General features: G+C 38.2%; 2 protein-coding genes across 3 annotated transcripts in view; one reads left to right on the forward strand and one right to left on the reverse strand.

Moving 5' to 3' along the window:
• The window catches only part of LOC129243822 (golgin subfamily A member 1), a 37,940-nt gene extending 19,913 nt beyond the window's left edge, over positions 1-18,027 (reverse strand). Inside the window, exons 1-5 of one of the 2 annotated variants that reach the window (XM_054881151.1) lie at positions 17,400-18,027; positions 16,969-17,328; positions 15,990-16,415; positions 12,335-12,433; positions 11,401-11,835 (exon numbers count right to left, since the gene is read on the reverse strand). In XM_054881151.1, the coding sequence (XP_054737126.1) occupies positions 11,401-11,835; positions 12,335-12,433; positions 15,990-16,415; positions 16,969-17,328; positions 17,400-17,588 (1,509 nt within the window). In that variant the 5' untranslated portion in view covers positions 17,589-18,027. The remainder of the gene's footprint in view (positions 1-11,400; positions 11,836-12,334; positions 12,434-15,989; positions 16,416-16,968; positions 17,329-17,399) is intronic. The other variant, XM_054881152.1, reaches the window with a different exon arrangement.
• LOC129243824 (serine protease snake-like) lies at positions 1,785-4,767 on the forward strand. Its single transcript, XM_054881153.1, has 4 exons — positions 1,785-1,930; positions 1,998-2,186; positions 2,247-2,448; positions 3,732-4,767. The coding sequence occupies exons 1-4, from the start codon at positions 1,837-1,839 to the stop codon at positions 4,348-4,350; spliced, it is 1,104 nt and encodes a 367-aa protein (XP_054737128.1). The 5' UTR covers positions 1,785-1,836; the 3' UTR covers positions 4,351-4,767.
• Positions 18,028-25,525: the final 7,498 nt, after the last annotated feature.

Raw genomic sequence — 25,525 nt, forward strand, 5'->3', positions numbered from 1 at the left:
TAGGCAGATATTTAGCGATAACGAAGAAAACAAACTGGCAGCTTATTTGACTGCTGATATTTATTATGGATTGACACCGTATGAGACACGCAAGTTTGCATTTGAATACGCAAAAAAGAATAATAAAACTATGCCTGAATCTTGGAAAACAATATTAATGGCTGGCGAAGATTGGCTTGGTCATTTTTTAAAACGTCATCCCTCATTATCAATAAGATCACCTCAAGCTACGAGCCTGTCTAGAGCTACGTCGTTCAACCAGAAAAACGTAAATGATTTTTTTGGTAATTTGAAAAAAGTTTACGAACGATTAAATCTGACCCCTGGTGATATCTGGAATGTTGATGAGACGGGACTTACAACAGTTCACGTGCCTAATAGAGTCATAGCTCGCCGAGGTATTAAAAACTTGGGGAAAATGACATCGGCTGAAAGAGGCACTTTAGTAATGATTGCATTAGCTATATCAGCCCTCGGCAACATGGTCCCTCCTTTTTTTGTTTTTCCAAGGGTTCACTTCAAGAACCATTTTCTTACTGCGAGTCCTGTAGGTTCAGAAGGTGACGCTAACCCATCTGGCTGGATGAAAGAAGAAAATTTTATAAAATACGCAAAGCATTTTGTGAAACACGTCAAACCTAGTAAAGAAAAGCCTATTCTTCTTCTCTTGGATAACCACGACTCGCATTTATCTATAGAGGTGCTTGATTTTTTCAAAGACAATGGGGTTACTGTTTTGTCATTCCCCCCTCACTGTAGCCATAAGCTACAACCACTTGACAGAAGCGTTTACGGCCCTCTCAAGAAATATTTCAATAAAGCCAGCGACAACTGGCTAGCCAGTCACTCCGGAAAAACGATCACAATATATGATATTCCGGAATTGTTAAAAATTGTTATTTTAATTAAAAAGTTTCTATCATTTAGTAAATTTTTGTGTTTTATTTTATTCGAATCCTCTTAATTTATACTAATTACTGCCTAAGTCAACCTACCCCATGCATATAGTCAACGTGCCCCGGACATGGGGTAGGTTGACTAAGCGTCAACGGTTTATAAAATCAGCAAAATAAGTATTATAATAGTTAATATATAGGTCATATTATAGTATTTTAGGTACCTGAATAGTTCTTTTATCGGTAGCAATTGTTGTTTCTGTTATATTAAATTAAACATCAGAGATATACGAGCTTAAGTCAAAAGTTAGTCAACCATCCCCGGTCTCCCCTATTGTATGCTGTCCTGAAAACTGTCACCTAACATCACCAGCTGAAGTTGGTAAGTAAATAAATAAGTTTTAGAAAGCGAATATTGATACAATCATGGAAATTCCCTCAGCACTCCACTCCTCTCTTGATGGAATATAGGTGGAGAAAGTTCCGCTTATACTAAGGAGGGCACACACTGATCTTTTAAGAGTACTGACAAGCCTTTTTGAGAGAAAGGATTTTCTGCTATAGAGCCACTATGCAATGTGTACACTTATTTAAGGCAAAGCTTTATATCAGTGCTGAGTTTAGCATTTCCAACCAATTTCGATCGGAGTGCAACCTAGTGGTCCAATTTTGTTAGATTCTTTTTTTTTTGTACATAGCCAATAACCAATATGTTTTGAATATAGCCGAATGAGGCCATAGATATAATTTTTAGACATTTTTCGACCAGCATATACCTGCTTTGAAGCACCCTGTATTAACTAAAGCACGACCGTGCACGTCATGTGAGGCTATCACAAATGTGCGATATGACCTTCTTAAACTCTGGCTTTGATTAAAAGCCAGCACAGAGAGCTATAAATGAGACAAAGCTTGAGACTTTTCGCAAATAGACTTCGCAATGGAAGCGTCGATGGTAAAATATTCGAATATGCTTGCGTTCTTACTAATATTTACATCAACTATAACTGCACAAAGGATAAAATTGAATACCGGTTTGATTTTAATAAATTCGTTAACGGGATAATAATGCTTAGTGATGCTTTGTTCAATTATATAAAGGTGATGTTTGTGGTCCCTGTCAGGCGGAAGACTGCAGTTGCCAAGTATGGTCCAAATGTGATATCTTACAAAACTTGCCAGATGCAAATATAACATTTTGTAATCGAGAAAAAGGTATTGTATGCTGCCCTGAAAACTATCCTGAAAACTGTCCTGAAAACTGTCACCTAACATCACCAGCTGAAGTTGGTAAGTAAATAAATAAGTTTTAGAAAGCGAATATTGATACAATCATGGAAATTCCCTCAGCCTGTCACGAATTCACAAAGCATGCGCCAGCAAAATGTCCACAGCCCTTTATAGCCGGTGGCGAATTGGCTGAAATTGGTGAATTTCCATCCGCAGCTTTGATAGGTATTTTTAATTCAACGTCTAATGTAACTGATTGGATATGTGGCGGAACGCTTATCAGTGAACGCTTCGTTCTGACCGCAGGTCATTGCATTCTCAAGTAGGTACATTACATACGAGGGATACTATTTATACTTTTAGTATTGGAATGTCAAATTAGACAGATGCTGTATAAAGTTTGACTTTTTTTAATTTAAGCGTGCATAGAAGGTTTTGCTCGTTTCAGACTTTTCTCTCAGCGCGATTATGTCACGGCAAAATTACTCTCAAAATTCTGATAAATTCGGACAAATTTCGTGAAAGCCGTGCGAGTCATTATATGAGACTTCGCGAGATTGACACTTTTTAAATTTTGAAATTTTATTCCATGATGAGATATGTGAGAGAATTAGAATTGTCAAATGTCGTAATTTGTAAACAAATATAAGGTCTATATAATTAAGGAAGACACAGGAAAGAAAACAGTTCTTTGCAAACAAGAAATTATAAGGAATTCCCTACAGTAACCCCAGCTCTGCATCTAATTATGTCAAATTTACTCAAAGCCGAGCAGCGGCACCTCAAGCAAGTATAAGGAAAGATAAAAACGAGTAAAACTATAGAGTTAGGTTAAGATTCAGATCAATTTGAGGTTTGCACTTCGACCTCATGGCCTTATGTGCCCTTTACTCATCACAGTACCGTATAGAGACCCATCCCTTATTAAACTTAAGGTAGAGTTGTGTTGGACTGTGCGTGTGTGCCTTTCTTCTAGCTACAAATGAGATGTCTCAACTTTCTTTCCGCTATAGCGCTGCATTCAAAGAGAAGTTGTCCTGGAGTCACCTGCGATTGATCGCAGAAATGACAAGAATGAGTGTACCATATCCCGATCATATGCAGATGACTGTGTAGTCCACAGTGGCCTGTGAGAATACCAGTGAGCACTCTCAGTTTATTCTAGCGGAGGATAAATCACCCAATAGGGGTTTTGTCTGACGTAACCGGAAGGTTTGGTACCACCTATCCTCCTTAGCCTTAACTCTTCAATCCTTGATGGTGTATTGTCCAATAGCACGGAAGGCCAAATAATTCCAATGCATCCGCTACTGCGCTCTCAGCTATACCCCTGTGTCCTGCAACCCAAATTAGTCGGGTGCGTTTGCGCGTTCCTACAGATTCAGTTTCTCGATACACTCAAGGACCAGTGAGGACTTAATCTCACAGGATGGTAAAACCTTGGTGCCGCCTGGCTGTCGCTCAAAATGACGATTCGCTCATTCCGGAAATTTGTGTCTAAATGTAGTGCTATTTGCTAAAAGTAACAAATATAAATAGAAACTCTCGTATGTTTATGAGATAATCCTGGACAAAATCTTTTAATTAATGAATTTTTTTTTACAGTGGAGTACCGAATAAAGTGCGACTTGGCGATTTGGATTATAATTCAACCCTTGATGATGTTGGACTTCAAGAGTTTTCCGTACTCAGTCTCAAAGTCCATGACAATTTTACATTAGACCGCTACTTCGATATTATGTTATTGGAATTGAATGGCACCGTTACTTTCTCCAAATATGTTCTACCTGCCTGCCTACTCACTCCATATATGATGAAATTCCAAACAGGAAAATATTGGGCCGTTGATTGGGGCCGTATTGATGATACCGAAGTTTTTTCAACACAGCTGCGACGAGTTGAATTGAAGCATCAAACGGTCTGTGATAAGACTGCAATTCAAATGTATGATTTGCAACGGGGTCTGCTCGAGCCTATACAATTTTGCGCTGATGGCAAAACCTACGATACTTGCAATGGCTACTCGGGTGGCCCATTACTCATACCATTTCCCCATAGCCAGGTGGAGTATCGGTGTATGTACATGGTAGCCGGCATAGTATCAAAGGGCCAAGAGCATTGTGGCCTTGTAGATTTGCCTATTATAAATACGAACGTTACAGCATTTGTGAGATTTATTGAAAGTTTCGTTTGGCCTCAAAATATTAATACAACAATAAATTGAACAAATGCTAATACAATAAAAAGCATAAAAGAATATATAAGCTCGTGTGAGACAATTGAAGTTGTACTAAAGTTTTTATTTATTTTTCCAATACCTCAACAGCAATAGCAATTTTTGAGTACATTTCTGGACATAGAATATCTTTCCTCGGCCTATTCCTAACTTATTCTTATTTTACAACGCAGTAGACACGGTCTCTAGCAAGAGATGCGATCATATTTTCAAAAACATGGCACCATACGTAGTGGAATAATATATAAATTTTGTAAGCAGATCGAATATAACCGATGAACTGTACTTATAGATTAGCTCGGGCAATATGAATTGCTCCCAGTGTCGGGCTTATTAAAGCATTCAAATTTGATCTAAATAATAAGACTGCACTTTGATCGAAAATAAAAATTCATTCAAATATTATTCCATCTTTATCTCTTTATCACAATATTCCCGTCAAGAGAAGACTGGGCCGGAGAAGTGGTACGGTAGTTAATAAAATAGAGTCAGTGTATTTACTGACAAATCTAAGCTTAGTATACAGGCAGGTAGAGGAGTTTACTCTGAGAGGCTAAACATCAGCATCATCCTTTCGCTTGCCTAATCCCTGTGGTGTCTTTCAGGCGAAATTCATCGCCATAAGAGACGGCTTGCTGGTCTTAAAGTGACCTCTAACTACGAGGCAAGTATATGTCTACTCGGATAGTGAAGCAGCTCTGAAATCGTTAGAGTCAGAAAACACTCATCAAAAACTATAGTTGAATGCCACAAATTATTATATATGCGAAGTATCACAATAGTTTAAAATAAACCCGATCTGGGTGCGAGGCCATAGAAATATAGAAGGTAATTGCAAAGCAGATGAGCTTACAAGGAAAGGTACAACCAGACCCTGTCCCCAAGTGTTGCCCCTACTCCACTCCTCTCTTGATGGAATATAGGTGGAGAAAGTTCCGCTTATACTAAGGAGGGCACACACTGATCTTTTAAGAGTACTGACAAGCCTTTTTGAGAGAAAGGATTTTCTGCTATAGAGCCACTATGCAATGTGTACACTTATTTAAGGCAAAGCTTTATATCAGTGCTGAGTTTAGCATTTCCAACCAATTTCGATCGGAGTGCAACCTAGTGGTCCAATTTTGTTAGATTCTTTTTTTTTTGTACATAGCCAATAACCAATATGTTTTGAATATAGCCGAATGAGGCCATAGATATAATTTTTAGACATTTTTCGACCAGCATATACCTGCTTTGAAGCACCCTGTATTAACTAAAGCACGACCGTGCACGTCATGTGAGGTTATCACAAATGTGCGATATGACCTTCTTAAACTCTGGCTTTGATTAAAAGCCAGCACAGAGAGCTAATAAATGAGACAAAGCTTGAGACTTTTCGCAAATAGACTTCGCAATGGAAGAGTCGATGGTAAAATATTCGAATATGCTTGCGTTCTTACTAATATTTACATCAACTATAACTGCACAAAGGATAAAATTGAATGCCGGTTTGATTTTAATAAATTCGTTTAACGGGATAAAAATGCTTAGTGATGCTTTGTTCAATTATATAAAGGTGATGTATGTGGTCCCTGTCAGGCGGAAGACTGCAGTTGCCAAGTATGGTCCAAATGTGATATTTTACAAAACTTGCCAGAGGCAAATATAACATTTTGTAATCGAGAAAAAGGTAGGGGAGACCGGGGATGGTTGGCTATAGGGACAGATAGACTAAGTAACAATAACTCGTCATCATGACGTGATTTTCATCAACCAATCATGAATATCGATGCCTCCCCATGACCCGCGAACTTGTGCGAAGTGAGCCGCGGCAGTCGCAAGGCGTTCGTGAGTGAGACCACATGTTGTGTTTTTGTTCTCGATAAGTAATTTTTTTAGCTCGTACTTTTTTTGTTATTGTGCCTATGTATCTGTTAGAAACAATTTTGTTTTTATGCCAAATAAAAACATAATAGTTCTACTATATATAACGCAGTATTGCTCCTATGTTAGTGCCAGAGTTTGCATATTATGTGCAATTAAAATGCAAAATGGCGTCAGGGGCTGGTTGACAAATTTTATTCGGGGCAGGTTGACTAATTAGTCAACCAACCCCAGTCGCTCCTACTTTCATGATCATCTCTCATGGAATTGCTCTATAGTCTTCTGTCATATTCTAATTTACTGTTGTATTTTTACACACAATGAGGACTTACAAAAGAAAATCTGAAAGGGGTAATTGTCCAAAAGATATCATACAAAGAGCTTGCCCCGCGATTATCTGCGATAATGAAAGCATAAACGCCACGTCAAAGCAATACCAAATCCCGTACAAAACGTTGCATTGTTATGTAACTAAACTAAAAAAAAAGTTAGAAAGTAATCCTAACCTCACGAGAGCTGATTTGACCCTGGACTCGGCCGGGTACATAAGAAATAGGCAGATATTTAGCGATAACGAAGAAAACAAACTGGCAGCTTATTTGACTGCTGATATTTATTATGGATTGACACCGTATGAGACACGCAAGTTTGCATTTGAATACGCAAAAAAGAATAATAAAACTATGCCTGAATCTTGGAAAACAATATTAATGGCTGGCGAAGATTGGCTTGGTCATTTTTTAAAACGTCATCCCTCATTATCAATAAGATCACCTCAAGCTACGAGCCTGTCTAGAGCTACGTCGTTCAACCAGAAAAACGTAAATGATTTTTTTGGTAATTTGAAAAAAGTTTACGAACGATTAAATCTGACCCCTGGTGATATCTGGAATGTTGATGAGACGGGACTTACAACAGTTCACGTGCCTAATAGAGTCATAGCTCGCCGAGGTATTAAAAACTTGGGGAAAATGACATCGGCTGAAAGAGGCACTTTAGTAATGATTGCATTAGCTATATCAGCCCTCGGCAACATGGTCCCTCCTTTTTTTGTTTTTCCAAGGGTTCACTTCAAGAACCATTTTCTTACTGCGAGTCCTGTAGGTTCAGAAGGTGACGCTAACCCATCTGGCTGGATGAAAGAAGAAAATTTTATAAAATACGCAAAGCATTTTGTGAAACACGTGAAACCTAGTAAAGAAAAGCCTATTCTTCTTCTCTTGGATAACCACGACTCGCATTTATCTATAGAGGTGCTTGATTTTTTCAAAGACAATGGGGTTACTGTTTTGTCATTCCCCCCTCACTGTAGCCATAAGCTACAACCACTTGACAGAAGCGTTTACGGCCCTCTCAAGAAATATTTCAATAAAGCCAGCGACAACTGGCTAGCCAGTCACCTCGGAAAAACGATCACAATATATGATATTCCGGAATTGTTAAAAATTGTTATTTTAATTAAAAAGTTTCTATCATTTAGTAAATTTTTGTGTTTTATTTTATTCGAATCCTCTTAATTTATACTAATTACTGCCTAAGTCAACCTACCCCATGCATATAGTCAACGTGCCCCGGACATGGGGTAGGTTGACTAAGCGTCAACGGTTTATAAAATCAGCAAAATAAGTATTATAATAGTTAATATATAGGTCATATTATAGTATTTTAGGTACCTGAATAGTTCTTTTATCGGTAGCAATTGTTGTTTCTGTTATATTAAATTAAACATCAGAGATATACGAGCTTAAGTCAAAAGTTAGTCAACCATCCCCGGTCTCCCCTATTGTATGCTGTCCTGAAAACTGTCACCTAACATCACCAGCTGAAGTTGGTAAGTAAATAAATAAGTTTTAGAAAGCGAATATTGATACAATCATGGAAATTCCCTCAGCCTGTCACGAATTCACAAAGCAAAGTTACCTTGCTCATTAGTGTTACCTTGCTCATATGCCGTTACCTTGCTCATATGTAGTTACCTTGCTCATTGCCGTTACCTTGCTCATTGCATTGAATGAACTGCAAGCGAAAGCGCGGAACGAACGACAAAGCAAACGAACGGCAACGTTCGACATCTTGCTCTCTCCTACTTAAGTGAGCGTATATATGTATGTATATGCGCATATGTACATACATATATAAATTCACGTATTTGTATTTGCATATGCCTTCTTATTGATTATTATTAATTTGATTCACTTGAAGAATTTAAAATAAAACCAAGTTTGTTAATAATACCTGTTGTTTTAATGTTATTATTACTAATTTTTTTATTATATATGAAGGAAAAAATGTATGGTAATATTTACCATATACCTTATAAGATATGTTGTCTATACTAATATTATAAAGAGGAAAACTTTGTTTGTTTGTAATGAAGAGGCTCAAAAACTACTGGACCGATTTTAAAAATTCTTTCACCATTCGAAAGCTACATCCTCCACGAGTAACATGGATTATATTTTATTTTGGAAATAGGGCTCGAGATATAGGTCAAAACGTGGATCCGGGTAACCTTCGGATGTGCATGTACAATATGGGTATCAAATGGAAGCTGTTGGTGAATGCTTTAGTCCAGAGTATTTTTCATGCCGCTCCGTGACTAGGGTCTCGAGATAGAGACTAAAACGTGGACCCTAGAATGTGTTTGTACAATATGGATATCAAATTGAAGCTGTTGGTGAATGCTTTAGTAGAGAGTATTTTTCATGCCGCTCCGTGTCTGGGGTCTCGAGATATAGGTCAAAACGTGGACCCGGGTAACCTTTGGTTGTGTATGTACAATATGGGTATCAAATGAAAGCTGTTGATAAGTGCTTTAATACGGGGTAATTTTCATACCTATTGATGACTAGGGTCTGGAAATATATGCCAAAACGTGGACCCACCGTGTCTTTGCACCGAATTAAACCAAACTTACACACATTGTTAAGGAGGTATTGAAGATGGTTTCCGTATAGTTTGGATACCTATTGGTAGGCAGGGTCTCGAGATATAGGTCAAAACGTGGACCCGGGTAACCTTCGGATGTGTATGTACAATATAGATATCAAATGGAAGCTGTTGGTGAATGCTTTAGTTCAGAGTATTTCCATCCGCTCCGTGACTAGGGTCTCGAGATAGAGACCAAAACGTGGCCCCTTGAATGTGTTTGTACAATATGGATATCAAATGAAAGCTGTTGATAAGTGCTTTAATACGGGGTAATTTTCATACCTATTGATGACTAGGGTCTCGAAATATATGCCAAAACGTGGACCCACCGTGTCTTTGAACCGAATTAAACCAAACTTACACACATTGTTAAGTAGGTATTGAAGATGATTTCCGTATAGTTTGAATACCTATTGGTAGATAGGGTCTCCAGATATAGGTCAAAACGTGGACCCGGGTAACCTTCGGACGTGTATGTACAATATGGGTATCAAATGAAAGCTGTTGGTGAATGCTTTAGTACAGAGTATTTTTCATGCCGCTCCGTGACTGGGGTCTCGAGATATAGGTCAAAACGTGGACCCGGGTAACTTTTGGTTGTGTATGTACAATATGGGTATCAAATGAAAGCTGTTGAAAAGTGCTTTAATACGGGGTAATTTGTTATGTTATGTTATGTTGTGTTATGTTGTGTTATGTTATGTTATGTTATGTTATGTTATGTTATGTTATGTTAAAGTATATTATGATATGTTAATGTTAACTCATTCTCTATATCCATACAAAATATCTATCAAACAAATAAAATTAAAATTTTCTTTTGAAAAATGCAACCATTCAATCAGTATTTTCTTATGACGTTATCACGTTAAACTATCGTCAGTAAACCGACTTTACAGACAACCTCTTTTTAATAATGGAAATATTAAAAAAGTAAAAATTTAATTTTCATTCCAATTGGTCAACCTTTGCTTTTACACAAGCCTTAAAACGATTAGGCTTCATCAGCTATTGGAGCACGCACGGTTTCCATGGATATTTACGTCGCTGCTCGAACCAAGATTATTTGAGATTCTCCAAATTTCTGTGACCACAAACTGTAGTCCAATGGATTCAAATCTGGACTTACAGACGGCTAATCTTCTGCGGCTGTTATCTCAAGAACAGGTTTTTTAACCACTGCTGGGTGGTTTTTGCCTTACGGGCTGGAGCGGAATCTTGTTGGAAGATCCAACGCTCTCCATTAAAGATAGTACTGCTAAACTGCTTCACCACGCCTTCTAAGAAAGCCTCTTGGTACACTTTTGCACCGGTCTTAATCGCTTTTTCGCAGAATGAAGAGATATTACGTAGGCTGGATGGTTAGCATAGACTTTGTCGTTTTGCTTATTAAAAATTTCTTCAACAGTGAACATTTTCACATCTGTGAAAATAATATTTTCATCGCTGTTGTTCGCGTGTCACCGAAGAGGCTGGTTGCATCTGTCGAGTCTAATTTTCTTCAACAGTGAACATTTTCACATCTGTGAAAATAATATTTTCATCGCTGTTGTTCGCGTGTCACCGAAGAGGCTGGTTGCATCTGTCGAGTCTAATTTTCTTCAAATGCGTTGTCAAAGGATGACCAGTGGAGTGACGGAAGGCTTTCATGTGGAGATCATTTCTAATTAGTCTTGACATGGATCTGGTCGATACATTTATATCCCTGGACATTATTTTTCTGCTTTCTAAGGTGAGTACTGGGATTCTTTTTCGAACGACTTTTTCGCTGCACTGGTTCGAACCACGTGAGTACGGCCACTTTTTTTTCTGTCTGTCACTACAGACGGTTGGGAAAAATGATTGATCGTGCGTTAAATAAACATTCTCCAAATATTAAGTTTTTTTCGACAATTCGTAAATCTCACTTGCACTTTTACCACACTTTGGAATGCAATCACTGCAATGCGATTTTCCTCAGCTTCCCACTTCATTGTTAACAAGCCACGAAACTGAGTTTAATTTATGACTATGCAAGACATATGAACTAAAGCAAAAATAACGGATTTGTTTATGCGAATTCGTATGCATTGTAAAATTTGAATTGATGGCAAGATTAAGCAAACATATATATATATATACAATGATTATACAGTTATTTATTTACTTAAAAATGAACTCTGTTTTACTAATAACATAGGCGAACATAGGATAAAGTTCGTTTTCGTCTGAGCTTAGATACTTCATCACTTTTCTTTCAATTACCTTATTTTTCTCGCTTATTTCCCGTTGCAATTCGTCGATCTCCTTCAGCTTCTCATCATTCTTATACATCACAGTCTTTAATTCTTCCATCTCGATTTGACACTGTTTAATTTCTTGAGCTTTGGCTTCGTTTTCCTCTGTTAGATGCTCGTTCTTTTCATGCAAGTCGTTGGCCTCATCGCGTTCGATGCGCAATTCCTTGCGTAGTATCTCCTCGCTTTGTGATATTTCTGCGTTTCGCAGCAAGGCAGTAAGCTTCTCCTCCTTTTCCGTTTCAAGCAGATTTTGCGCCTCGGTTAGCTGTTCTTGCAGCTGCGCATTTTGCTGGCGTAGGGATAGTGCAACATGCTCGGCATTGGTGGCATATTCGCTAAACCGTTCGTCTGCGGTGGTGATACGCAGTTTAAGATCTTTCGTCTCATTCTCTAGTGTTTCCTAAATTTGTGGTTAAGAAATATTAGACATTTGGACAGCCAAAGCACAAAAAATTTACATCCCTATGTATATATACATATGTATGTGGGTATTTATGTTATAAATCTTGCTGTAAAATAAAATTCAAATGAAAATTAATATGCGTTAAAAAATAAGAGGAATTCTTCTAATATGGTCTTTTTTTAATTCAAAAGTCTTCATTCTTCAAAAATAACATTTATTAAAATATTTGAATAATACACATTTTTAACAAAAACAATATATATAACCAAGGTTGCAATAACATATTTTATAATAAACTTGATAAAAATAAATTAAAACACGTATCGTAAGCGTTAGTTGGTCATGTGAATGTTATTTATGTGTTGGTGGCGCCAAAATTAAATAATTTGGTGACTGGGTTAGCTCAAGCGTTTCACTTGCGTATTTATGAATTTTTATTTTAGGTTAGTTACATATTATCCCATTGTAAATCATCAACATCAGCGGGTATACTCACAGCCTTATTGCGCTCATAAACAACTTGCTGTTCACTTTCCTCACGGCATTCCTTTAGTGCCAAGTTTAGTTCATCGATTTCCTCCTCGAGTAGTTTTATCTGAAAGGAAAAATATTTTTTTTGGTTTTGCTCCATGTTTCTCATTTCATTTTACGTGTAACTTAAGATTTTCGTCCTCTCTTTTTCACAATTTTTGACTGAAAATAGGTTTGTTCATGTAAAAATTGTCCAGTAACTTAATTTCTGAGAATTCATTCTCAAAGAGAAAAATATCAAAAAGAGTACATGAACGCAAAACCAGTAACAATTTGCAAGTTTTACGAGCAGCTGATTAAATTGCAGGCGGGAAAAATCATAAAAATTTAAGAAATTTTCAGTTGATGTACCTCGTATCAAATTTAAAAAATAAAGCAAATGAAATGCAAAATGCCGAGCTTAACAACACATGATTTTATTTTGTGCACAATAATTTATTCCATTTCATCATCGCTGTCAGATGAAGAACATTCCATTAGCAATTGTATTGTGATAATCACAGCTTTCTTCATATTTTCCTTGCTTCCAACAAGTAAAGGGTGGTTAAATTTCAAGGGCCGATGTTGAATGTGCACCACACCTAAACGTCAACGACACCGTTGGACTTCTTTTTTTGGGGTTATTTGAAAGAAAAGGTGTACGTCGATTAGCCAGCAACAATTCAAGAGCTAAAGGATGAGATAATTCGGCACATTAACGGCATATAACCTCAATTATGCCTCAGCGTTATCGAAAATTTGGACCATCGGATGGCGGTGTGCCGCCGAGGCCATTTGGCCAATATTTTGTTCCATACATAATTGAGCCATACCAATATTATCATAATAAAGAGAAATGATAATAATTTCCTAAAAAAATTGTATTTTATTCAAAATCAACACCGGCCCTTGAAACTTAACGACCCTTTAGATAAGGAACTATGTATTTGCATTTGATGGTCTTTGGAGGTGTGCCGCCGAGGCCGCGGTGGCCATTTGGCCCATATTTTGTTCCATACGTAATTGAGCCATCCCAATATTATCATAATAAATAGAAATGACAATAATTTCTTAAAATAATTGTATTTTATTCAAAATCAACACCGGCCCTTGAAACCTAACCACCCTTTAGAAGCATTAAACACAGAAGTTACCTTCAATGCTTTCGATTTGTATTTCGGAAATTGCAGCAACGGTGACTGGAGACTGTGGCTCAGAAGTACATACATTTTATCTAAAATATATCTTCTTATATTCTACATTTTAATCACCAATTTTATTTAAATTTAGAACATTGACTCAATTCACAAATTTTAATTTATGTTTTCTTTTACTTTGCGATTAGCTGTTTTTCTCACTTGTAAATTCTTAAAAGTAAAAATGTACCCAGTAAAAATTTGCAACTTCCCTTCAAATTGAAATGCCACTTTACTCTCTCACTTTCCCTTACTTTGCAAGTTTTCGGATACATGAACACCAAAACTTGATAGTTTGTAAGAATTGTCACAAATTATTTTCTTCATAAACAGATCTAATGTATTTGAGATAAAATACAACAAATATACTGTACTTCATATTCATGGCTTTACTGTGAATAAAAGCTTGAAATAGGATATAGGGTTGTCTAAACAGTTCTAGTAAAATTAAATAATTCTTACATTGCACTTTAGATAAACAAATATGTTGATCGCTGGTTTTTTGCAATTTTTGGGATTATTTCTATCTGCCAAGAACTTCTTGATTTTCTTGAGAGACCGAAACTTATGATTGACTGTGTTTAGGAGTATCTGCTGGTTGAATTAAAATTTCTCCCATAAGCTTAACCAGCTTCTACTGGGTTATGCAAGTTGTATATGATCAGGCGTTGCCATGATCACATGACCGTCCTCTTGTTGTTGAACAGCTTGATATTTTCCCATTAAATATTCAATAAAAGACATTCTACGAAATTTGCAGCAGGGATAGTTCTTGGAAGTTTATAAATACGGGTCTAACTTACACTGCCGCAGCAAGCAATTCAACGTATTGCAATAAATTATGTTTTACCCGACCAACGACTGTTATTTCAGTTGAGCCCGTTTTTCTTTCTGTTGTCGATGCTGTTATAGCATCAGTAAACATTCCGCTAAAATTTTTGCTGCTTAAATGCTGCTAAAGTGAAAATCGCATCAATTGTCGGTAGGCGTCATTTTTTTTACTTAATCTAGCCGCTCTAATTGAATTACTTTAGTTTCGTTTTACAACAGAGAACAGGATTAGTTGTTGTTGTTGTAGCAGCATAAACACTCCCCATTCATTCTACATATGTACATACAGAGAATGCTGCTGAGGTGACAGTCCTTGGCCAAATATAAATCCGGGTCGTTCCGGTTATGTATCATAGAACCGACTGTTGTGGGAGCGACCAGGATTAGTTCTGCTTTGTGCATGGAGTTTCCTGTTTTTTTGTATACATGCTATTAAAATTTGTTTGTCGATGAATCTTGCCGGTGTACCTCCAAATTCAATGCAGAAATACACTCGGAGATTTTCTTTTGCATGTAAAGGGCCGAAATCTATCAAAAAACCTTTTTCTGCATATTTCATATCTACACTGGGTACCATAGAGCTCGTCATCGACCGTGCAAGCTGCTACAACAACAACAACAACTGAATTGTAATCACATACCCATTTATTCGTCTATTACTCCAGCCTCCGCTGATTTGATTTTTGGTTCAGTGCGCTTCTGAACAAATACGTTTTTTGTTGTTGTTGTAGCAGTATACTTTACTCTATCAGTGTACTGTAAATTACTGGTCGCCTTTGACTAGCTCATCTTACGGTAGGCGCAGGAAACTTGCGTCAGGTTGGGTGCAGAGGGAGAGAGGTGTTAGGTGCGTGGGTTTGAGAAGATATGTGAATAGGTGGTTAGTGTCGTGCGAGGTGACTTCACATGCTGGACACATGTTTATTATGTCGGGGTCTATTCTGGATAGGTAGGAGTTTACGCTGTGTGCTAGGTTACGCGGGACTCTCGGAGAAGCTGAAGCTCTTTGTCGGCAAAGCGTTGTGGTTGGACTCTGATAACGGCGTTTGGGGGGTCGGGGGCTTAAGAAGGTGGTACGTGTCTCCCGATGAATTTCGTTTATAGTCTGTCTGTACCCTGTCTGGTCCAGTAATTGTCGGTATGTTTTGTCTGGATCTCGTCGGCGTAATTGAGGAGGTGCCTCCTGACGTGCCTGGGAGGCGGCTCAAGGTTAAGCCCTTCCATGGCAGCCGGTTATACGTTACCGGAATTACTCGGATTTTTCCTGACCAGTAAACTAGCCCTGTCTAGTGTATCGAACCTCAAATACGTTTATTGTTGTGGTTGTTGTAACAGCCAATAACTTTTCAGCAAACATTTTTTGGAATGGCTGTTGAAGTGACAGCCTTTGGTCGGTTATAAATTCAGCTCATAGACCCGATTATTTACTCAGAATGAGCTGCAGATTACATATTTATGAGTCATTTCACTACTACAGATGAAACATAAATGTATGTGCACTTATAAGATTTTTGCAAACTATTGCAGTAATTTCATTTATACGACCAAGATGTTCTTCTTTCAGATGTAATTACAACTACTTATCTTGTAAAATGAATGTACATATATGCTCACTTTATCTTCGCGCTGTTTCATATCGTCCTTGAGTTTCATCATTTCAAATTCCAGTTGTTTAACTTTTTCATTTAAGTCATCACGCATCCTTAGCGCCTTTCGTTTTTCAGTTGTTTCCTCTGCAACTTGTTTAGACAAACGGCTTACTTGAGTTTCTAACGACAAATTTTGACCGCTCCACGTACTCTTTATGTCAGATAGTTGGAGATGGGCCTCCTCTAAATGTTGCTCAAGCATTTTGCGTTCTTGTACAAGCGCTTGCATTTTCTCATCTGCACTAAATGAATTGATTGCATCCAAGCGCGCCTGTTCCATAATTTGCAGACGCATCTTTAAATGTCGATTCTCCTCCTCGACAGCGGCAAGTGTGGTAGTTAAATTATTTTTGCCCAGCTGGGAGGAATGGCGCAGACGCTCCAATTCATCCTGCAAAGAGTTCAAATAAAGGTCACGTTATAAATGTTTACTAAAAATTAAAGATAGTAGATACGCTAATGCGGCCATATTATAACCCCACAGCTACTTATCAATAATACGTACCCGCATGAGTCAGCTTCGTTTTTCATGTGTATGTGTTTAGGTATATACGAAAAATGTGTAAACATACTAAAAAGAAGTTCTTTTATGTTTAGCGACACAATAATATAAATAAATGAAAAATATACAACACGTCTGGCAAATTAAAGCTACATCGAACTCTCAATGGAAGTTACATACACACAAACACAGAGTACAAAAAAGCAAACACACAAAAAACAAAAGGTAATTTTGCATAGACAACCCTTTGCACAGTGGTGAGGTGGCACATTGGCTTACTGCCGAATCAACGAAAACTATATGGGAGGAAAAATATATGCGCCAAGCACCACAATAAAAGATAAACACCTGTAAATACTAGCTCAACATATGCATACATACATATATAGATATTTTAACAAATAAACAAAAACTTGGCCTAACAACATTTTCATGTATTCACCTGCAAATCCTCCACCATAGGCTCGTATTGCTTTAGTCGTTCAAGTTCTGTGGTTAGGTTTTCAATTTGCTGTTGATTTTGCCGCATAGCTGCCAGTCGATCAACAGCTTCTTGCTCACGAAATGATAATAAATTTTTTAATTTTTCAATTTCACTTTGCTGTAGATTTTGTATCTTTTCTTGTTCCTCACAATAGATATCTTTTTGCGTTTGCGCAACTTTCACAGTTTCCAAAAGAATTTCATTTGTCTTTTCTATGCGCGTCTTTTCTTCTTGTAGCATTTGCAGGCGGGAATTTAGATCCGTCACTTTGGTCGTCAACTCATTGCATTGACTGCGTAATGCAGAGAGCTGCTCATTCTGTAAAAGCAAAATTCCATTACGTTGTGTTAAAATTAAGTATATTACATAGATTGCGTTTGTATTCATACCACATGACTCTGTGAATCTATACTGCCACCACCCCCATTGTCCTCATTAGTTGAATTTACACTCAGTGTCGAGGAGAAACGGCTTCGTATTCGATTGTTGTTATGATTGGTGTGTCGCGTATTCTGTGCTGTAGTAGCCACATCTGAACCAGTCTCTTCCTTGATTTTATTCTTTAACGAAGCGAACATCCTTCAGACCTGCTTCTTACTCCTTATAAATCTGGGTATAACGGTTATATTCTCTAACGACTCTAGAAAAATTGCTTGGCAAATCAATTGCACTATCCGTTACTCATTGCTAGCAGCGGCGCGGGTGTTTGTTATGCGGTTACTGCAACTCCTAGTTATCGGCTCACACCCCCAACCTTTTGTGTAATGGTATCTGCTGCTTATGTACACTGAATTCCTGGGTTGTTATCAAACTTTTCTATGCTTTATTCAGGTATGCTACACATTTATTGTCTTTCTCTTATCGTAAATGCAAATTTCTTTAGTTCAGAATGGTTTGAAGTTATGCAAATAAAGCGCTGTGTGTGGAATTATCTGCAAATAGCAATTGTTTTCATATTTTGCACAGGTGAAAAAACCTTCGTCTACGTCCGTCCAATTTTGATTGAAGTTTAGCTCTGTTGAAGTTTGACAACTCAGTGCATAACGTAAACGAAAACCAAACACAGGGCGTGTATGAAGATTAATTTTTAACAACGTAATAAAATTGCGATTCAACGTTACTTCTTCATTAGCAAAAAAGAAATAGTTATTTTTGATATATTTATTGCAATTGCTAGAAATGAATTGGTTATAATTTTTGTGGTTGTTGTAACAACATAAAACATTCCATATACATACGTATTTCTTGGGATTGGTATTGATTAGACAGCCTTTTTTCGGATATAAATCCGTACGGTTAAGTAATTACGTTTGTTGGGCGTAGGAATGTTGTTTAGAATCTTACTAAATGCTAATTAGAGCAGTAAAACTATTGTAGACGTTGTTGTTGTTATTGTAGCAGCTTGTCAATCTCATCTAACTTTTGGCTTAGGAAACATGGCGCGTTGAAGGGCTGGGTCGAAAGAGAGAGAGAGGCGATACATATTTGTGCCAAAGGAACTCGGGTTTCACGAGACAGCTGAAGCATTTTGTCGGCAATGGGTGGTAAAACCATTAATCGTTGTTGTTGTTTTTGTAGCAGCTCATCTAATGGTAGGCCCAGGAAATTTGCTGTTTCGACCGGTTGGGTCCAGAGGAAAGTGGTGTTAGGTGAGTGGGATTGATGGGCCATGTGAAAAGGTGGTAAGTATCGTGCGGAGGGCCTTCACATGATGGACATATATTGCGTATGCCGGGTTCTATTCTGGATAGGCAGGAGTTTAGCCTGCAACATTGTCCAGAACGTAATTGCACCAAGGCTACGCGGGCCTCTCTGGGAGGTGGCTTAGGTTCTAGCAGGTGTATATAGGGATGAAACCTACGTTAGCATTCGAGTAGAAACTGTTTCCTGAGCAGTTTGTTATGCTCCTTGACTGGAACCATCTGTGCCTCATTATGTAGGTGTTGTTGAGGGTGACATCAGGATGTTTCCACTGGCTGTCCTGATTGCAGTGTTTTGGCATGTATGTAGCTTTGTCCACTGCGAATCACAACTTATAGGCGACCAGACAGGCGCAACATAATTTAGAACCGGCAGTTCATTTAATCACTTAATTGCCTCTGGACTTTTTTGACTCTGAATATTAAGTATATATCAAGAGAGCTAATTTCGCGATAGTTAGATTGGAACTCTGAAAATTCAGTTTATTCATGCTTCTCGCCGACCAATTTGTAAAGCTTCGCGGATTATCTGTACAAGGCTTTCATCTTCATACACCTCTACAAGGTCGCTCACGCTTGGAACTCAAGGATTTCTACCATCCTTTAGATTGTGCTACTGTAGTGTTATTCCGATTTTGTAAAAGGGACTAGTCTCGACCTTTTTAAGGCTGATTTAATTATGGAGAAAGAGTTGTATGCCTTTTTTGGATCAACGTCAGTGGGCGGCATTATAGTACCTCTCACCCGTTACTGATTTTTGGCACCTTCATAGCCTTGCGATTGAAATTCGGGATTTCAAATTTCTTATTAATCAGTCTAATATGTCATTTCATATCCTTCAGCTGATCCTTCTCTATCGCCAAGCTATTCCCAATCTAGATCATAAATACACAAGTCACTGGTCTCGGCGGATTGCGGTTTGCATAAATGCATCTCTACATTTTTTAAAATAAAGTCAAAACATACCAGTTTGACCATCAAGTTCCCGGGATACCGTTACTTGACGCTCTAAGTCTACTGAATTAAGTTCTGTAAAAAAATAAGGCAAAAAACCATGAGAGAAAAGGCGGAGGACTTGAACATTGCTTATGTATCCCTTTGGGACATTGTAGTTAATTATTTGGGTTTGCACCGTTTTGCTGCAAAGTCGGCCCCAAAGGATTTGAATTTCTTGCAAAAAATGGACCACGTTGGTATCGAGAAAGATGTGATTCCAAGGCCGAATCCGACCTAATATTCATCAATCGCATCATTACCGGAGACGAGACGCGGGTTTATGAATACGACACGCAAGCCAGCGAGTGGAGAGCTTTGAATGAACCAAGACTAAAAAAACCATGTCGTTTCCAGTAAAAAGAGAAGGCGATGCTCACGGTTTTTGTGAATAAAAGCGGTATTGTACACAACGAATTTTTGCCCGAAGATCAGCTATTCGCCAAAAAAGAAAGGATTTGTGGATATGACCTTTATCTACCAAGGCGTAATCTTTTAGTTGTAAATATCTGCATACATGTATTCATAATCGTCATTCATATCAAGACGTAGGGGAACGAAGCAGATAACAGGCCTTGCTGCTTTTGAAACTTATTTCAGTGCTACCAAACTCGATTTGAATTAAGTTACAGAGAACGTTAAATATATATTTAAATACGTTAAATATATAGTTAAAAACGTTTAAATATATATTTAACGTTCTCTGTAAGTTATTTAACGATACACCCTCTTTCTCCAAGTTTCACGGGATCTTAAGCAAGTCCTTCTTCTGACAGTTCCATTGCATGACTCACTTCGCAATACTGCTTGCGTCATTACGTTGAACTAAGACTGATTAATTTTCATTTCATTTCTTAATTCGGAAATTTCTGCAGCATTCTAACTTAAATACTTAACTTTCTGTGCCATTTATTAGAAGATAATGGTTTTAATCTCATATCTCTTTTTGGGTGCATATGTATGTATGTACGAATGTGCATGTGTATGTGTGAATGCTCGAATGCTAAGAATATTCATTTTCAATGAAATCTTCCACTGAAAGTACAAAACTCAGCTATCCTCTTACATTCGAATGTATTCCGAAGAAGTCATTAATTTAATATCCTCTTTAAGGTATCCTTCCTAAATTTCCTCTCCTTAACTCAAAGTGCAAATGAATGAAAAAAAAAATGAGCAGCAAAGAAGCCACAAAGAAATGACGTAAAGTAAAAGCGCAAAACCACTTCGAGGTGTGATTTTTTTTCGTACTTCATTTGTGTACAGTTCAATGGGGTGATAGATACCACTGGATTGGATATTTGGAATCCAATTTTGTATTGTGCATATGTGAGTTTGTATCTACCCAGTAGGAAGAACTTGAAGGAGAGAAACTGAAAGTTAGTTCAGCTGGAAATGCAAACCTATCTGGTAGCGACAAAATTTTTATGAATGAAACGAAACCATGGTTTGGTTTAATTGAGAAAAGTTTTATGCAAATCAGTTGTACTACATTTTTATTTAGATGTTTAGTCATAGGCACTTAGCCACTTGCCCAGTGTTATCTTGGAGTGTATCTCGCACGCAGTTCACATTCACCCGTGAATCATTATCGCTGGCTAACAGCTGCTGCCAAGGTTCGGTGAAGTCTGACTAGTTGAAGCGTCGCTTTGGTAAGGCGAATAAAGTCTTTTAGGTAGAGCTCCAAGAGCTCATCATCTATGAGAGACTGAACGTTCATATATAAATATAATCGTAATTTTTAAGGCGGCCGCCGTAGCCGAATAGGTTGGTGTGTGGCTACCATTCGGAATTCAGAGAGAACGTAGGTTCGAATCTCGGTGAGAGACCAAAATGAAGAAAAATATTTTTCTAATAGCGGTCGCTCCTTTGCAGGCAATTGCAAACCTCCGAGTGTATTTCTGTCATGAAAAAGCTCCTCATAAAAAAAAATATCTGCCGTTCGGATTCGGCTTGAAACTGTAGGTCTGTTCATTTATGGAACAACATCAAGACTCACACCAGAAACCGGAAGAGGAGCTCGGCCAAACATCCAAAACGGGTGTGCGTGCCAATTATATATACAAGTACACATATATAATTTTTAAGGCATATTTCATATAAGTTGAGTCTCTGAACCCAATTCTGTTAAGGTACTCGTTCATGAATCCCGTGGTTGCGTCAATAGTGGTTCGCACATCACATTTGCCGCATGTCAGCAGAGTTTACTGCTGTAAGGATCAAATATCTTGACTTTGTGGGGGAGGTCAAAGAATATTTTAGCCTGCTGACAGGTGTTAAAATTATGCCAGTAGTCGTAGTCGCAGCTTGAAGAAGCTGCAGCAATAAATTTTTCTATCGAAATGGCCCTAGCACTGCGTCAACTTTTTCATTGTTCCCTTGATTACGACTTACAAAGTACAGTTTCTTTAACAACTGCATGTTTTGGAGCTCAGATAAGTGTAACGGTTTTATATATGCCAAGCTCGCTTCTCCTCTATATGACATCCGCGCCAATCTTCGAGTTTATTCGAGCAGATCTTGATAGCTGCTTTGCTCTCCGAGCAGTTTAATATCCTATCCTGGTTTGTCCCCTTGCAGCAGCCATATGTGTATATGACGACCACTTCTACCTGAAAATCAGTAGTGTTACAAAAAACAAAAAAAAGCAGCGAAAGCTGAATACTTTCTGTCTCGGAAAATATTCCTGTTTTAGAACTGGAGTCCATTAGATACCTGTCCGGGTACATCATTGTATCCATCGGATATAAACTCGCCACACTCATCAGAGTGCGACTCCGGTCAGTGGGAAAATGACGCACCTAAACCACTACGGCGACCGCCGTAGCCGTATGGGTTGGTGCCTTTTCACTGCGCAAGATTTTATGAAAAGCGCTTCGAGCTCGCAAATGTCCGCGGCGTCGTCCCCACACCAGATAATCATGTAACGCAAATGTTGAACTCGAAAGAGAAATGGGAAGCAAGAAAAAAGTTTGCAGCAACGATAGTAATACAACTCCGAAACTTAGAATGGGAGCGCAAAGTGAATGCAACTAATCTAGAACACCCAACAGATGCGTCATCCAAAGAATCCATTTTTAAACAGATCTCCTGTTAGGGTGGCTGTTTTTATGAAGGTGAGGTAAATCCTTAAGACGAACCAAAACAGACACGGGTCGGCCCATTGGTCACAAAATAATGGAGGCTATCGATAGCGTATAACCCCAATAAGCAATTAGAAGAGGAACCTGGACGCAGGTACTTGGTTTGTCTAAAACATACAGACATAACCACGGCGTCACCTTAATCAAATGCTTCTAGCAGTCCCAGGGCGGAATCAACCGAGAGGGGAGGAATGTTATAGTATAGTGGGAGCATGCCCCACATACCACTGGTGTGACGGTTGTGTAGGTTCAAATTTGCGTGCATTAAACACAAAAACCATAGGAAAAGTTTTTTCTTCCAACGGTCGTCTATCGGCCGGCAATGGCAAACCTCAAAGTGTATTTTTGCCATGGAAAAGCTAGTCTTAAAAAAATATCTGTCGTTCGAAGTCAGCTTAAAACTGTAGATATCTCCATTTGTAAATGATAAACATCAAGACGTACACCACAAATAGAAGAAGAGCTCGGTCAAACAGTCTAAAAGGGTGTAAGCGCCAATTATATATATATATATATACTTATACATATAAGAGTGTAAGGTACTACCGCTAACATTAACTCCGTAAGTTGGGTGGTAGACTGCTAATAAGAGCCCTCACTCCAACGCTGAGCAAAATTCCAAAACCCGGGTTCTCCGTAGCCATAAATTAGTGGTTGTAGTTTTTCTAATGCCATTAAATATGTTTTATACATTTTTGGGAATTCGTGCTGACGTGACAATCTTTGGCCGGATATAAATCTGTGGTTTTCCGGGCTCCGTCTGACGGGAATCCACTGTTCGGAGCGCTCGTGTCAAACGCTAGCTCTGAGCTATCGAAAAGATGGTAAGTCGTGGTTATAGCTGCTAAATACGAGGATGTGTTCGTATTTGTAGCCAGTAAACTTCCTGTGGGGTATTTACGACTTTGCGTGTGTTCCTTTTTACTACAAATACATACATACGTACACGTATGTACGTATTACTTGTATACATTACAATTTACATATATACATGCGTGTATGTATGTGTTAACACCCTGCATGTGGCCCGAAGCGAAACAAGTAAATCCTTTTAAGGTGATAGACTCTGGTGAAAATCCCTTTTATGGTAAATGCTGTTTAAGAAGTATTTAGTTGAAAGAGGATTAAGGAAAAAAATATACAAAATACTTTTTAACATATATTTTTTTCACAACCGCATACGCTGCAAGAAAAATCAACAGTAGTCGTGTCTTCATCGACTGAAAGGTCTGAAAGGTTTCAACACTTAAATCTTTTTTAAATTATCCTTGTCAGAATTGCCTTGTCACCCAATATTTGGGCTGCTTGTATCATCTGCTATTGGTTAGTTCATTTAAAGTGGGATCCAAACTGAAGTTTCATATTATCGACAGAGTTTACTGATTGTTTGTAGGTAAGCTCCCTTTCTGGATAGTCCATTTGTGCGCGCAGTTCCTAGGTCAAGTGGGGAAGGACTTGACTCTACTTGGTGTTTCCAAATGACGCCGGCTAGCACGAGAAAGAAACGATTGGCGCACTTTGTTAAACTCGGCCAAAATCGCGTAAGCGCTTATCGCGCCAATCAAGAAGAAGAATAAATTCCTATATGTCTATGAGGAGGCATCCTCGTGCTTTCCAACATTTCACTTCAGATTTTTTTGTGATAAGGCTGTGAGAGGTGGAAAATATACTGAGCAAAATACTCGTTTTTCTTATTGCTTTTAGCCTGAAAGACGTTGTGGGTTTAGTGGGAGGTTCAGAATTGTTGTTTAATTTTTAGGCTTGGCTGAAAATTCTAGTCCTGTTGTTCAGTTATGCGTGTCAGAACTTCAGAGGATTTTGTGAAAAACTTCTCCCCAAAGCAGAAAAATGGGATAGCGTACCTGTAAGTCCCGAAGTACACGGAAATGGTGTTTAGTATTTTATAATTAATTCTAGCGGCTTTCTAGTAGTAAATTGATTTTAATGGAAATGTGCGGCAGCTTCCTCGGTATTTAATGTTGACATACCAATCAACCATATGAAGATCTAGTAAATACTCTATAGACTTTCTAGGGGTGGAGGGTAGAGTACTGGTAACTAGCATGGAAGCTACTCGTTGTACCATCTTCATTTATGCTCTTAGATGTAGCATTTTCTAAGACCGAGTACCAAATGCTGACACAGAAGAGGGCGGCTAGCACCATCGCTGCGTACAGATTAGATTAGATTTATGGGGGGTTGAATAAGTCCAAGTCCATCCCCCAGTTAGGAGACCATTGTACTACACCCGGATAGAATTCAGTAGAAAGAATAGAGATAGGAAAGATAAAATGTGGGTGGTAAGACGGAAAAATTAGTTCGAGGTCACTATTCCACAAATCTCTTGGATTCATTGATGATCCGGAAGAGGTAGAGTATGAATTTTATCCATACTCAGTATATCGCAACCCAATATCCTAAGTCTGATTCTGGAAAACGTAGGACAGCTACAGAGAAAATGCTCTGCAGTGTCGTCATCCTCAAGACAGGATAGGCATATCGGGCAGTCATCGCTTCCTTCGAATTTGAAGATCTAGAGGTTGCGAGTTCAGAATGGCATTAAGGTCATCACCAGATGTCGTACTCATAGCAACTGAGATTCCCAAGCACACACTTCTCTGTAGCCTGTTTAGGGGTTTTAGTCTGGAATTAACCATTGTGGCTTTCCACCATACTACAGAG

This window comes from Anastrepha obliqua, chromosome 4 (assembly GCF_027943255.1).
Source record: "Anastrepha obliqua isolate idAnaObli1 chromosome 4, idAnaObli1_1.0, whole genome shotgun sequence".
Lineage (NCBI taxonomy): Eukaryota > Metazoa > Arthropoda > Insecta > Diptera > Tephritidae > Anastrepha > Anastrepha obliqua.

Coding starts and splice junctions, on each gene's coding strand:
- LOC129243824 (XM_054881153.1), top strand. CDS start 1,837: ATGGAAGCGTCGATGGTAAAATATTCGAATATGCTTGCGTTCTTACTA. Junction 2,187..2,246: donor AACATCACCAGCTGAAGTTG/GTAAGTAAATAA, acceptor AAATTCCCTCAG/CCTGTCACGAATTCACAAAG. Junction 2,449..3,731: donor GCAGGTCATTGCATTCTCAA/GTAGGTACATTA, acceptor TTTTTTTTACAG/TGGAGTACCGAATAAAGTGC.